Source organism: Mobula hypostoma, chromosome 1 (assembly GCF_963921235.1).
Source record: "Mobula hypostoma chromosome 1, sMobHyp1.1, whole genome shotgun sequence".
NCBI lineage: Eukaryota > Metazoa > Chordata > Chondrichthyes > Myliobatiformes > Myliobatidae > Mobula > Mobula hypostoma.
The window spans coordinates 49,937,046-49,953,027 of record NC_086097.1 but is presented as its reverse complement, the minus strand read 5'-3'; the positions used below and the strand labels follow the sequence as shown (position 1 = coordinate 49,953,027).

At 41.1% G+C, this 15,982-nt stretch overlaps 1 protein-coding gene across 3 annotated transcripts in view; it reads right to left on the bottom strand.

Moving 5' to 3' along the window:
* The window catches only part of LOC134355420 (5'-3' exonuclease PLD3), a 47,551-nt gene that overhangs the window by 23,795 nt on the left and 7,774 nt on the right, over positions 1-15,982 (bottom strand). For all 3 annotated transcript variants that reach the window (XM_063065309.1, XM_063065467.1, XM_063065394.1), the window contains exon 2: positions 52-129. In XM_063065309.1, coding sequence (XP_062921379.1) covers positions 52-129 — 78 coding nt within the window. The remainder of the gene's footprint in view (positions 1-51; positions 130-15,982) is intronic.

The following is a 15,982-nucleotide window of genomic DNA, read 5'->3' as shown; positions in this document are numbered from 1 at the left end:
GCCAGGCTCTTACACGACTAAGAGCACCTTTGACTTTGCATTGTTATTTACCCATTTGTTGATGTCTTTCCTGTGGCATTTGTCTTTCAACATATGCTGCAGTTGATATAGGTTTCCGAAAGGCTTCATCTGTGGGGAGATAAAAGGGACACATACTTTGACACTGCACTGTTGTGTTATGTTTACAGCTTTCCAAGATGATTGAGGTCAGAGTAAACTGCTGTCATCATAAGTAAAGAATTAGATATATCACAACTCAAGTTATTCACTGATGTTTTGTCAGGTGGCCATATGGAAGGACACTACACTTCTGTAACACTAGGTGGCAGATGCTAACAATAAAATAAATCAAACATTAAACAACCGGCAATTTCCATTATATGAAGATCAACATGTGATACATGAATTAGTCAGCTGATATTTCCACAACTGGTAAAACTAGTATGTATCCTTTTGCCTGTTAGTTCAAAGTCACAATTAAAGATATTGTTAATTTGTTATAAACATAATTTTGTTGATTGGAAAAAAAGTTACTGAAAAAGGTAATTTGTTTAAAAGGCTTTTTGTAAAGCTTTTCAATCTTTTTGTTTTAAATGTCTCAAAGAGCAGAACTTGGTGTAAAACAGTGAAATATATTTAGAGGGAAGGAATTATTCCCTGATCTCCCGCACCTTTGCCTCCTGAGGACAAAATATTAGCGGGAACAGGGGATATAGAGGTATGTCCTGCATGAGTGACACCCTAATTTTGTTAGAAAAGTAGGGATGGAGACGGTGGAAGATATGCCTTAATCTTCCAATTCTTCCTAGATACAGGGAAAGTGCCATATGATTGGAAAATGTCATATGAAACACACCTGCTTCAGAAAACATACAAGAACATGTGAAAACTATAAGATGTCAACTTAAAACTGGAGGTGAGTAAGGACTGAGAAACAATAATCTGGAACAAATTAACAGGCACTTAGAGAGGTCTGAGTTAATTACAGAGAGCTGGCATGGATTTCTGCTTGATCATCCCAGATCTGCAGCTACTAGAAATCTGAAATAAACACAGAACATGCAGGATCTCAGGTAACATGGGAGGAGAAAAGTGGTAATGATTCAAGTAGAAACTGCTCCTCAGAAGTAGGAAAGAGGGAGAACAAGTTGGTCTTAAGCTGTAGAGACGGTGGGAAGGGGCAGACAGGGGAAAGAAATTGAAATGACTTCATTTCTTATACCTTTCACATACATGAGGAGTAAAAATCTTTATGTTACGTCTCCATCTAAATGTGCAATGTGCAATCATAATCATTTATAATAATTTATAATAAATAGAACAGTCAATTTAGTATAGAGTACACTCAAATCAGCATGAGTTCATCAGTCTGATGGCCTGGTGGAAGAAGCTGTCCCAGAGCCTGTTGGTCCTGGCTTTTATGCTGCGGTACCGATTCCTGGATGGTAGCAGCTGGAATAGATTGCATTTAGGATGGCTTGAGTCCCCAGTGATCCTACGGGCCCTTTTTACACACATGTCCTTGTAAATATTCTGAATCATGGGAAGTTCACAACTACAGATGCGCTGGGCTGTCCGCACCATTCTCTGCAGAGTCCTATGGTTAAGGGAGGTACAGTTCCCATACCAGGCAGTGATGCAGCCAGTCAGTATGCTCTCAATTGCACCCCTGTAGAAAGTCCTCAGGATTTGGGGGAGATCAGGATTGCCCAGTTTGCAGAGCTGTCTCATTAAGGGTTAAAAAAAAGGGCAGTTACAGAAAGAACACAGAGTGAGAAAACACTATCCACCTTACAGGGGAGATTCTGAGATATTACATTGAAATTAGTAAACTGGTTTAAAATTGTCACATCTACTGAGGTACAGTGCAAAGCTTGCCTTGCATATTGTCCATACAGATCATCTCACTACGATAGTGAATTGAGGTAGTACTATGGGGGGTGATTGATAGGTTCGTGGCCTAAGGTAGAAGGAGATGAGTTATTAACTTCCAACTTTCTGCATAATCACTCAAAGAGTTGAACTGCACGTGCATGTGACGAGAGCTGTAGAACTCATTTCCTTCTACCCTAGGCCACAAACTTATCAATTACCGCTGCTGTGGACCACTTCTGGAGGTCCAAGACGCCGATTTCTACAAAGAAGGGATCTGTATGCTCCATGACCGCTGGACTAAGTGTGTACATGTAGGAGGGGACTATGTTGAAAAATTAATGTGCTATGTTTTCTAAAATTGACTCCTTCTACCTTCCAGTCAGAGGGCCAGAGAAAGAGGACAACTGAATGTAATTTTGTTCCTGTTTAGTGCATGGATTAATAAATACAAACTTCAATAAATTCAAGAGCATTAAATAGCAAAAGTAACACCATTTTGAAGGCAGTGAGTGGAGTGGTTTTGTGCATTAGACTTCCTTGAAAGTTCAAGCTGAGTGCATGGCAAGCCTACAGTCAATTTTCATTCTGAATATTGACACAGAAACTTATATTGATTAAGTTCAGGAGAACTCAGAAAATTCAGCTTTATTAGGATGGAAATGAGTGTAGAATATCCTTGCGTATTACTGGTTGATTATAAGGGCGAGTCACAGCTGAGTCCGGACAGCACTCAAATAGGAGCCATTAAATTTTGAATTTAATGCTGCAATTTAAAAGAACATTGTTCAGCAATTTAATAAGCCTGGCAGGCGGCTGAAAGTTTTAATCAGTAGGCCCCCCATAAATGGCTGTAAAGGTCCACACAGGGGTGGAGGAGATTGTGGCAAGTTTAGAGGCAGATGAGAAGAATTGCGAAGCCTGGTTGTTTTGAGGAGGGAGAAATAGAAAGGATGAAGCAAACCCGAGACGGCTATTGACCTGTTGAAGTGTAGCAAAAACGTCCGAACTGAAAAAATGTGTTGAGGAACGGTGAGTGAAAAAAATTGCAGCACAGCACATGCAGAGACAGTCAAGTTTTACAAAAGGAGAGCAGCACATGTTCTTTGGAAGGGAAGACACAATCAAGTTTTTAAAAAGTCAGAAAATAGAAGAATTTGCAGGTTCATAAAAAGTGAGTAACATGTGATAATAATCATAAAAAGTAGAAATGGCTGGCTAAGTCAGAAAAATTGTCACATTTGATTACACAACAGATGATTGGATCTACCTGTGTGGCAAAGGAACTCTGGAGTGGCCTGTCACAGGGCTGACTGAAGAGTTCAAATGTGCCAAGGTGAGGTTTAAGATGACTCTCTTGGAATCTTGTGACAGAGTTGTCCAGGATACTGCACCCAGGACCTTAACCAGGTAGAAAGTGACTTCCAGCAGAGTCAGTAAATCAGGAAAAGGCAGAACTCTGGTTTGCAGGCATAGTGGGCCAGTGCAATGTGGAAGATGAGGCCTTGGCACAAGCTCAAATAGGCCCATTTGGCAAAAGGCGACAAAACAGAAGCAAAGGCAAGCTATGGTGGGGGAGGAAGTATGGCGACAGGAGGAGCAGATGAGGAGTGCTAGAGTAGTGTCTCGGGCAAAAGGGGGACAGTGGACAAGGTGAGAAAACATTGAGAAAAGAAAATTCAGCTGGAAAGACTTATGGGAAAAGGAAGGAAGAAAGATTAGCTTCCTTATAAGAGCTGTTTATGATGTTCTCCCAATGCCCAAAAATCTGAACCAATAAACTGAAGCTCGGTGAAGACCCAGCTTGTCCACTCTGTGGAAGAACAGCAAACTTCAAGCACATCCTCTCATCTTGCAAAATAAGCCTCACTCAAAGAAGATACACATGGAGGCAAAACCAGGTCATCAGATGTTTGGCATCCATTGTGGAGAAGCAAAGGCTGAATAACAACTCTAAGCCCCATATGACTGGAAGAACCACCATCCCCTTGGTCCGGCAAGGACAGACAGAGCCACCCTCAGTGACATGGTTGTTGTCAGCCTGCTCGTGACTGGAACATGGCTGTCGGCCTTGACAAAAGGCTAATATTTCCCCCCCGAGATAGCTACTACAACTCTCAGACCAGACTTGGTCTTGTGATCCAGCAGTCTGAAAACTGTGGTAATCTGAGAGCTCACAGTGGGTGCGTGATTGGCTGAGACATCTGCAACTTGATTGGAGATCCATCCGCAGTTTGCATGCCACATTCTCTGCAACAAAGCCAACTGAAAGCAAATTAAGAAAGTTACTGGATGATGCCACAACAGTCTCATGCCGAACACCATGAACCGTTGCCCAAAGGATGACAAACAGGCGTTGGTGACAACCTCTGTGCCTCTGGTCGGGAGGCATATGGGACCAAGGAAGGACCCATGTTGCTCAGAGGAAGTGTGAAAGTGATGAAAGCAGTGGTCTGACTACAACAGTTTTTGTAAGCAATGCATCTGAGAAAGCTTTTGATATGTTAATCAGACAGTTACTTGCAAAATGTGGCTTGGTTTTAAGCTGTAAGAGAGTTCAAGGAGCTTCAGGAAAGTTGCAAGCATTTAGCTTTTGCGAGAACCAGAATCTACTCTACATGCATTAAGGTTATTGCATGAACTTCAAGTGGGAGACAAAGAGCTGTTTGTAAAAGCAAATGCAACGTCCAAAGCCCAGCTGGATGAATGGACAACCAGAAAGAAAGGAGTCAGCGGAGATATGAAAAAAGATTTGCCACATAACGCTGTGGATGAGGAAACCAGGAGGAGCGATCAGATGATAATAGGAGCAACAGAGAGATTAAGAGAATACTTCCGTGAACTAAAAGCACTTTTCCAAGATCAAGATGCACAAATTAGGAGAAGAAAGGTGGCTACCACTATCAGAATCATTTACTGTGATCTCTAAGTCAAGTCTTACAAACACCACGGAGGAGGCCCCAGAACCTGAGATTATTTCACAGCCAAAATTCTCACCAGCCAGGCAGAGTGACTCCCCTGGTCAGGAAAGATGTTATCCCACAAGAATAAGAAAGGCTTCAGAATGATTAAAGCTTCAGGCCTGAATGGGACAATTTAAAATTCTCTATACTGCGGATGTCTGTATACTGTATATTAGGTGTACTATATAAAATACTGTGTTTTATGAGAAATGCATTCTCTATTGAATTGGAGTTTATAGCTAAGCAGGGAGGAGTGTTGTATATTTAGTATTTCAGTAATATTTGAGTAATCTTCATCAAAGTTGCTGGTGAACGCAGCAGGCCAGGCAGCATCTCTAGCAAGAGGTACAGTCGACGTTTCGGGTCGAGACCCTTCGTCAGGACTAACTGAAAGAAGAGCTAGTAAGAGATTTGAAAGTGAGGGGGGAGGGGGAGATCCGAAGTGATAGGAGACGACAGGAGGGGGTTTGAGTAATCTCGTATGTATATAGTTGATTAAACATTCTTGTTGCTTTGAATAATTAATTACATGTTATATGTTTAAATACGTGAATTGCATGCGTCCTCATGCTACCATGTGATATGTATTAGAATCAGAATCGTATGCCAGTTTATTATCAGCAGCATATGATGCGAAATTTATAAACTTAGCAGCAGCAGTTCAATGTAATACATAAAATAACAGAGAAAAATAATAACAATAATGATAAATAAAATAAAAACAATAATTATAATAATAAATAGACAAGTAAAACAATTACATGCATTGAATAGATTTTTAAAAATGTGCAAAAAGAGAGATACTGTATATTTTTTTAAAAAGTGAGGTCGTGTCCAAAGATTCAATGTCCATTCAGGAATTAGCTGGCAGAGGGGAAGAACCTTCTGTATCTCCTACCTGATTGTAACAGCGAGAAAAGGGCATGCCTGGGTGCTGGAGGCCCTTAATAAAGGGCACTGCCTTTCTGAGACACCGCTCCCTGAAGATGTCCTGGGTACTTTGCAGGCTAGTTCCCAAGATGGAGCTGACTAGATTTACAACCTTCTGCAGCTTCTTTCGGTCCTGTGCAGTAGACCCTCCATACCAGACAGTGATGCAGCCTGTCAGAATGCTCTCCATGGTACAACTATAAAAGTTTTTGAGTATATTTGTTGACATGCCAAATCGTTTCAAACTCCTAATAAAGTATAGCCGCTGTCTTGCCTTCTTTATAGCTACATCGATATGTTGGGACGAGGTTAGATCCTCAGAGATCTTGACACCCAGGAACTTGAAGCTGCTCACTCTCTCCACTTCTGATCCCTCCATGAGGATTGGTACGTGTTCCTTCGTCTTACCCTTCCAGAAGTCCACAATCAGCTCTTTTGTCTTACTGACGTTGAGTGCCAGGTTGTTGCTGCGACACCATTCCACTTGTTGGCACATCTCACTCCTGTACGCCCTCTCGTCACCGCCTGAGATTCTACCAACAATGGTTGTATCATCAGCAAATTTATAGACGGCATTTCAGCTATGCCTAGCCATACAGTCGTGTGTATACAAAGAGTAGAGCAGTGAGCTAAGCACACACCCCTGAGGCGCACCACTGTTGATAGTCAGCGAAGAGGATATGTTATCACCAATCGCACAGATTGTGGTCTTCTGGTTAGGAAGTCGAGAATCCAATTGCAGAGAGAGGTACAGAGGCCCAGGTTCTGCAACTTCTCAATCAGGATTGTGTTAATGATGGTATTAAATGTTGAGCTATAGTTGATGAACAGCATCCTGACGTAGGTGTTTGTGTTGTCCAGGTGGTCTAAAGCCGTGTGAAGAGCCATTGAGATTTGGTCTGCCATTGACCTATTGTAACGATAGGCAAATTGCAATGGGTCCAGGTCCTTGCTGAGGCAGGAGTTCAGTCTAGTCATGACCAACCTCTCAAGGCATTTCATCACTGTCGATGTGAGTGCTACCGGGCGATAGTCGTTAAGGCAGCCCACATTATTCTTCTTAGGCACTGGTATAATTGTTACCTTTTTGAAGCAAGTGGGAACTTCCGCCCACAGTAGTGAGAGGTTGAAAATGTCCTTGAATACTCCTGCTAGTTGGTTAGCGCAGGTGTTCAGAGCCTTACCGGGTACTCCATCAGGACCTTCTGCTTAGCAAGGGTACACTCTCTTTAAAGACAGCCTAACAGTGGCCTCTGAGACAGAGATCACAGGGTCATCAGGTGCAACAGGGATGCTGCACGTGCCTCGCTTTAAGTAAACCTGAGGTTTGATCACATTTTGGACTTCCTTTGAATTAGTTTAATGTTTTGAAGGTACAAAATATAGTAAGGTGATAGTTGGTGTGGAAACTTCATTACAATATGTGTTTATATATAGGAAGGAAGGATATATAAGGATAGGAAGGTAGGCAGAGGGGGAGGCGTGGCTTTATTGGTAAGAAATGATATTAAATCATTAGAAGGAGGTGATATAGGATCGGAAGGTGCAGAATCTTTATGGGGTGAGCTAAGGAATAGCAGGGGTAAAAGGACCCTGATGACAGTTATTTATAGGCCTCCAAACAGCTGCAGGGATGTGGACTACAAATTACAACTGGAAATAGAAAAGGCTTGTCAGAAGGGCAGTGTTATGATAATTGTGGGGGATTTTAACATGCGAGTAGATTGGAAAAATCAGGTCGGCACTGGATCTCAAGAGAGAGAATTTGTAGAATGTCCGCGAGATGGCTTTTTAGAACAGCTTGTTGTTGAGCCCTCTAGGGGATCGGCTGTACTGGATTGGGTATTGTGTAATGAACTGGAGGTGATTGGAGAGATTGAGGTGAAGGAACCCTTAGGAAGCAGTGATCATAACATGATTGAGTTCACTGTGAAATTAGAAAAAGAGAAGCCGAAATCTGATGTGTCGGTGTTTCAGTGGAGTAAAGGAAACTACAGTGGCATGAGAGAGGAACTGGCCAAAGTTGACTGGGAAGAGACACTGGCAGGAAAGACGGCAGAGCAGCAGTGGCTGGAGTTTATGCGAGAAATGAGGAATGTGCAAGACAGGTATATTCCAAAAAAGAAGAAATTTTCGAGTGGAAAAAGGATGCAACCGTGGTTGACAAGGGAAGTCAAAGCCAAAGTTAAAGCTAAGGAGAGAGCATACAAGGAAGCAAAAATTAGTGGGAAGACAGAGGAAGTCTTTAAAACCTTACAAAAGGAAACTAAGAAGGTCATTAAGAGAGAAAAGATTAACTATGAAAGGAAACTAGCAAATAACATCCAAGAGGATACTAAAAGCTTTTTCAAGTATATAAAGAGTAAAAGACAGGTGAGAGTAGATATAGGACCGATAGAAAATGATACTGGAGAAATTCTGGGAGATGAGGAGATGGCAGAGGAACTGAACAAGTATTTTGCATCAGTCTTCATTGAGGAAGACAGCAGTATACCGGACACTCAAGGGTGGCAGAGAAGAGAAGTGTGCGCAGTCACAATTACGACAGAGAAAGTACTCAGGAAGCTGAATAGGCTAAAGGTCAATAAATCTCCTGGACCAGATGGAATGCACCCTCGTGTTCTAAAGGAAGTAGCTGTGGAGATTGCGGAGGCATTAGCGATGATCTTTCAAAAGTCGATAGATTCTGGCATGGTTCCGGAGGACTGGAAGATTGCAAATGTCACCCCGCTATTTAAGAAGGGGGCAAGGAAGCAAAAAGGAAATTATAGACCTGTTACCTTGATATCGGTGGTTGGGAAGTTATTGGAGTCGATTGTCAAGGATGAGGATACAGAGTACCTGGAGGCATATGACAAGATAGGCAGAACTCATCATGGATTCCTTAAAGGAAAATCCTGCCTGACAAACCTATTACAATTTTTTGAGGAAATTACCAGTAGGCTAGACAAGGGAGATGCAGTGGATGTTGTATATTTGGATTTTCAGAAGGCGTTTGACAAGGTGCCACACATGAGGCTGCTTAACAAGATATGAGCCCATGGAATTACAGGAAAGTTACATACATGGATAGAGCGTTGGCTGATTGGCAGGAAACAGAGAGTGGGAATAAAGGGATCCTATTCTGGTTGGCTGCCGGTTACCAGTGGTGTTCCACAGGGATCAGTGTTGGGGCCGCTTCTTTTTACATTGTACATCAACGATTTGGATTATGGAATAGATGGCTTTGTGGCTAAGTTTGCTGACGATACGAAGATAGCTGGAGGGGCCGGTAGTGCTGAGGAAACGGAGAGTCTGCAGAGAAACTTGGATAGATTGGAAGAATGGGCAGAGAAGTGGCAAATGAAGTACAATGTTGGAAAGTGTATGGTTATGCACTTTGGCAGAAAAAATAAACGGGCAGACTATTATTTAAATGGGGAAAGAATTCAAAGTTCTGAGATGCAATGGGACTTGGGAGTCCTCGTACAGGATTCCCTTAAAGTTAACCTCCAGGTTGAGTCGGTAGTGAAGAAGGCGAATGCAATGTTGGCATTCATTTCTAGAGGAATAGAGTATAGGAGCAGGGATGTGATGTTGAGGCTCTATAAGGCGCTGGCGAGACCTCACTTGGAGTACTGTGGGCAGTTTTGGTCTCCTTATTTAAGAAAGGATGTGCTGACGTTGGAGAGGATACAGAGAAGATTCACTAGAATGATTCTGGGAATGAGAGGGTTAACATATGAGGAACGTTTGTCCACTCTTGGACTGTATTCCTGGAGTTTAGAAGAATGAGGGGAGACCTCATAGAAACATTTCGAATGTTAAAAGGCATGGACAGAGTGGATGTGGCAAAGTTGTTTCCCATGATGGGGGAGTCTAGTACGAGAGGGCATGACTTCAGGATTGAAGGGCACCCTTTCAGAACAGAAATACGAAAAAAATTTTTTAGTCAGAGGGTGGTGAATCTATGGAATTTGTTGCCACGGGCAGCAGTGGAGGCCAAGTCATTGGGTGTATTTAAGGCAGAGATTGATAGGTATCTGAGTAGCCAGGGCATCAAAGGTTATGGTGAGAAGGCGGGGCAGTGGGACTAAATAGGATAAAATGGATCAGCTCATGATAAAATGGCAGAGCAGACTCGATGGGCCGAATGGCCTACTTCTGCTCCTTTGTCTTATGGTCTATACGCAGTCACACCTAGCGGAAATTGTGTCAAGATTACAAAATTTATTGCAGGAATTATAGAAACATACTGCACAAAACAGACCCTTTCAGCTCCCTTCATCCGTGCTGAACATTATACTTACATACACTAATTCTATTTTCCTGTAATATGCCAAGGTTCCTCTTCTCTTTTCCTATACTATTCAAGTGTCCTTTAAAGATTGGAGCCTTTTTCCTTTTTTAAAGAAAGGGGCTTCCCTTCCTCCACTATCAACTCTGCTCTCAAACGCATCTCCCCCATAAAATCACTACTTTAAAGATTGGATCTGCCTTTATCACCTCCTCTGGCAGCTCATTCCTAATATTCACCAACCTGAGTTCTTCTTTAAAACTTTCCCCTCTGATTGCTTAGCCCATGGGTAGTGTATTGCATGCAGTTAAGGCTGACACACCACAGCAAGGTTGGGTAGCAAGAGGGAGAGTGCAGGTGATTATTACTAGGATGCCTATGAAGACAAGCATACTGAGTGTTTTCACTACTTTATCCGCTGATGTCTCCATTTTCAGGAAGCTTTGGGCTTGCACCCTAAGATCCCTTTCTACATCAACACACCTAAGTTCCTTTCAATTTCTATATTCCAACAGAATTTGCCTTCCCGAGCTGTTAGCTGATGCACCTTGGGAAGGTAAACCAGGGATGGCTTGAAGCTGTAATGATTGATTAGTAACAACTAATCTCCACCTTTGTATGCGTATGACTCCACCCATTGGAATTATTAAAATCTGAATCTCTCTTCTGTCAGCAGGTCCCTTTCCATCCATTATTTCTAAAAAGAGAGAGACTCATTACACTTACTAGGGACTCTAATCAAAAATTCTGGTGGAACTGTAAAGAGATTTACTCTTGTTTCATTAAAGTTTTCTAATAAATATGAAATTCATCTCTTGGTTACTTGTAATCAAACATTGGTTTACTTGTTTTTTCTCTCTATATCCATTTTGAATTAAATTTAAACCTGAGAAATAATATCTAATAACATTTATCTTGAAATTAACTGGAAACATAATGGAGAATCAGGGGTGGAATATGAAGGTTAAAGGTTAGTCAGAAGGCAAGTTATTCCTGTTTATGCTATAATAATGATGCCAACTCTAGTAAGAGATTTCCACAAACCATTTGCTAAATTAACATAGAAATTTAGTGCAGTTCATTTCTATTACAGACCGAAGGGTTAAGTAAACATACATTTCTGCTTTTAGTCTTTTTCTAGGATTTATCTCTTGCCAATTATCTCTCCAATTCTTTTGTAGATTTGTGTCCGCGTGCTCCTTGTAGTCACTTAATACTTCATCACTATAACCAATATTCAACAAACTTACGTAGGCTGATCACCTGTGAGAAGACATCATGGTGCTCAACAGATAAATATAAAAGACATAAAATTACTCCAAGAAGAAAGAATGATTGATTGGTCTGACGAAAGTACCAAGGTAATTCTGGAAGTTATTTTTGGCACAGTTACATCTAGATCCTAGCACCTTAAGGGGATGAGGTAGGGCAATCATCATTTCAGAACAAGAACCAAAACAGCTTAATGTTATTTTAATTATCTGCGTGTGATACAATGGGAAGTTCCTTGCTAACAAATACTAACAGTCTCAAACAGAATCAGCTTCAATTAGCTGTTTAAATGGCAGCAGAGTCCTAAACTCTGCCAAATGCAAAAGTGCCAGACTTGTTGAATGACAGATGGAATCTCATCTCTGAATGCACTCCATTGCTGGATGCCAGTACTAGAGTTCAATTTTGTCAAGTTTCCCAGGGGAATCTTATTGAGTCCCCTCAGCTCTTCAAGATCAGAAGCCCCATTGATTTCTTAAATAAGAGGATAAAGTGCATTTTAAATGATTTTAGTTTATAATTAGAGTCACGTTTTAAGATGTTGTTAATTATTTACTTTTCTTGTTTTAAATGTCTCTTAAGATACACTAATAACTTGCCTGAGGTAGAGGCAGGACTTTGACCCCATCAAAGGCCTCGAGGACACTTCAAGATATTCATTGCAACTTTTGACCGTTCTTCTGTACCAAGTACAGGTGTAAGGTATCAGCCCCAGGGTACTGAAGACCTGTGTGAGCCAGCTGTCTGGTATTTTGCAACACCTTTACAATCAGAGTTTGAGTCAGGAAAAGATACTGGTGCTATGGAAGACTTCCTGCTTTGTTCCTGTATGCAAGAAGGTGACTCCATTTGAACTTAATGACTACAGACCATTTGCCCTCACATCTCATGGGATGAAGGTGCTGGAGAAGCTGGTCCTGACTTACTTTGAACGGCAGGTGGGATCTTCGTTGGACCCTCTACAGTTTGCCTACTAACTTCATGTGGGAGTGGATGATGCCATCATCTACCTTGCAGAGGGCTCACTCCCAGCTGGATGATGTTGGTAGCATTGTGAGAATCATATTTTTTGCTTTCTCTAGTGCCTTCAAAACAATCCAGCCACTTCTTCTGAGCGAGAAGCTACAAAAGATGGGTATAGACAATTCCACCATCTCCTGGATTACTGACTACCTGACAGATAGACCCCAGTTTGTACGGCTGGGTGGTTCTCTGTCTGAGATGGTGGTGAGTGGCACTGGAGCTCCACAAGGGACTGTCCTGTCTCCGTTTCTGTTCACACTGAACACCTCAGTCTTTCAGTACAAATCTGAGTCTTGTCACTTGCAGAAGTTCTCTGATGACTCTGCGATGGTCAGGTGTATCAGGGATGGGCAGGAGTCGGAGTACAGAGGACTGGAGGGCATGTTTGTGGAGTGGTGCAGGAGGAATCACTTGCTCATGAATGTGGCCAAAACCAGGGAGATGGTGATTGATTTTAGGAGGAAGAGGACTGTGACAAGTCCTGGATACATTCTGGGAGAAGATGTTGCTGTGGTGGAGGAGTACAAATAATTGGGTGTTCACCTCTACAACAGACTTGACTGAAAAACCAACACCAGGGCTGTTTACAGGAAGGGGATGAGCAAACTCTATTTTCTAAGGAAGCTGAGATTCTTCCATGTGTGCAGCAGGATGTTGAAGATCTTTTACCAGTCTATTGTAGCGAGTGTAGTCTTCTTTGTGGTTTTATGTTAGGTGAGCAGCATTGGTGCTGGTGATGGAAAAAGACTAAATAAACTCATCAAAAAGGCTGGATCCATCCCAGCTACAACCCGGAGAGAGGAGGGCACTAAACAGACTGTTATCCGTTATGGACAATCAGACCCATCCTCTCCATGACCTACTGAATAAGAGGTGAGCATCCTTTCAAAGAGACTCATTCAGCTCTGCTGTCACAAGGATCAGTACAGAAAATCTTCCGTACCGAATGCAATAAGCATATACAATAGTTCATCTCTGTGCAACAGGAAAACACACATCATAGTACAATGGTCTCTGTTTTATTATTTTTGTACATTATTGCACCTTGGTAAATTATTTTTCTGTATATTATTCTGTACTTTATTATTAGTTAACTATTATATTTATTATTGCTAAGTGTGTTTTTAAATGCTGCTGCCATAACAAAGTAATTTCCCACTCAAGATCAACAAAGTACCTATTCTTATTATTATTTGCCCGAAAAAAGTAACTTCAGTAAAAACATTAGAGCACTATGGTTAAAAAAGGAAAATGTTTCCAATCAACCCAGGAAAGATGATGCTTCACTATTAAATAGCATCAATTCACAGCATCGTCAGCTCACTAACTTTACCCCAACTATCAAGCTCTCACTTACACTGACCCTGTCTTATTCTCAGCGACTGCCCCAGATTTGACCACTCATCTGGACACTGGGGCTTATTTATAATGGCCAATTAACCTAGCAGCAAGCACATCTTTGGCATGTGGAAGCAAATCAGAACATTCAGAAAAAACTCAGTCAGAAGGGAAGAACAAATTCAGTGCAGACAGCAGTGAGAGTCCAGAATAAACCTGGGTCGCTGGAATTGTTATGAAATTGCTCTACTAGTCATGCCATTGTGCAGCCCCTTTTAGTGTTTTTATTTTTTTTATAATTAAGTAATAGTACTGATGAGAATTAAATTTTGACCAATATGAGGTACTAATATGAATAAGACATGCTATTTTCGATACCTTATACAAGATGAGGAAGTTGGAATTTACAAATAGGTAATTGTTTGGGCTATTGAAAACATCAGATTGGCTTAAAACATCAAATTACATAAAACAATTAGTATAATTATTTAGAAGAAAAGCAATGTCTGAGCCCGGAAAATAAAATTTATAGTACTTCATTTCTAATTTCTTACAACAAGTAAATAAACTACACTGTTAAGGATGGTAGAACTGCTGATGTCACATCTTTAGATTGACTGCAGAAAGTAGACCTAGAACTATTTGTTAATATATACAAGTTTGAGATTGCAAGGAAATCTTTGAAGTAGATATGAAGAAACATTGTTGTGCATTGTTAACACCTGGAAGTCACTCCTAAAGATTAATTGACACCAGGTTAAGGGCTTACTTACAGAAATAGCCAATTTTCTTCTAATTGTGGTTTTAAGGATAAGATTAAATGAGATGGACGACCTTGATTCAAGACGATTTGAAAACTGCAAAACCTAAGTATTAAATAAGGGAAAATCCAAGCAACACACACAAAACACTGGAGGAACTCAGTGGCCAGGCAGCGTCTAGGAAAAGAGTATAGCTGATGTTTTGGGCTGAAACCCTTCAGCAGGACCTGAAACCTAAATACTATATAGTCTTGTATCAATATAAATCTCAGCCTCACATGCTTCCAACATTACTTTCAAACCTTTTCTTTGCAGCTGCTGGTACTTCCTTATTATGTCTTTACTTTTCATTATTTATTCCAGCTGTTCAGACTTTTTATGGTTTGTGGTAGAAGGATGAAGCTCTTTAGAAAACATTGGTATTTGTTCCATATTATAATGGCAACTTACTGGAAGAGTATTTTATTCCAAAGTTACACTACTTCCTCATTTTGTATAAGACATTAAGTTTATTGCACAACTGCCTGATTAAGCAGCATCCAACTACCTAATAAAAGGAGCTATATTTACATGAGAAATTCGTGGAGTCTGCAAAGCAAAATATATTGCAAAGCATTTCTTGCTATATTTTTAAATATTGTATGCCAAGCAACAAAATAGGTGAACAAATCAACAGAACAAAAATATTCACCACGGGAGGCTGTGGAGGCCAAGTCATTCGGTATATTTAAATCAGATGTTGATAGGTTCTTGATAGTCAGGGCTTCAAAAGTTACAGGGAAAAAGCAGGAGAATAGTGTTGAGAGGGAAAATCAATTCCCCTCTCAACCCCTTTCAATACTAATCAATAAGTTTCAAAGCTTTGGCCTCAATAACTCCATGTGAAATTGGATCCTCGATTTCTTCACTTGCAAACTTCGGTCAGTTTGGATTGGCAATAACATTTTGTTCACAATCTCCATCAGCAGAGGTGCACGACAAAGCTGTGAGCTTAGCCCCCTGCTCTATCTGCTTTACACTTATGACCGTGTGGCTGAGCACAGCTCCAATGCCATATTTAAGATGCTGACGACACCACTGTTTCTGGCCGAATCAAAGGCAGCGATGAATCAGCACATGGGAGGGAGATTGAAAATCTGGCTGAGTGGTGCCACGACAACAACAACCTCGTACTCAACGTTAGCAAGACCAAGGAGCTGATTATTAACTTCAGGAAGAGGAAGTCAGAAGTCCATGAGCCAGTCCTCAGAAGCGGAAAGGGTCAGCAACCTTACATTTCTCAGTGTTATCATTTCAGAGGACCTGTCCTGGGTCCAGTATGTTAGTGCAATTACGAAGAAAACACAACAATGCTTCTACTTCCTTAGGAGCTTGTAAAGATTTGGCATGACATCTAAGACTTTGACAAACTTCTATAGATGTCTATAGATAATCTAATCTAATTTAATCTGATCTAGATGTGTTGTGGGGAGTACATTGACTGGCTGCATCACAGCCTGGTATGGGAACACCAATGCCCTCAAACAGAAAATCCTACTAAAAGTAGT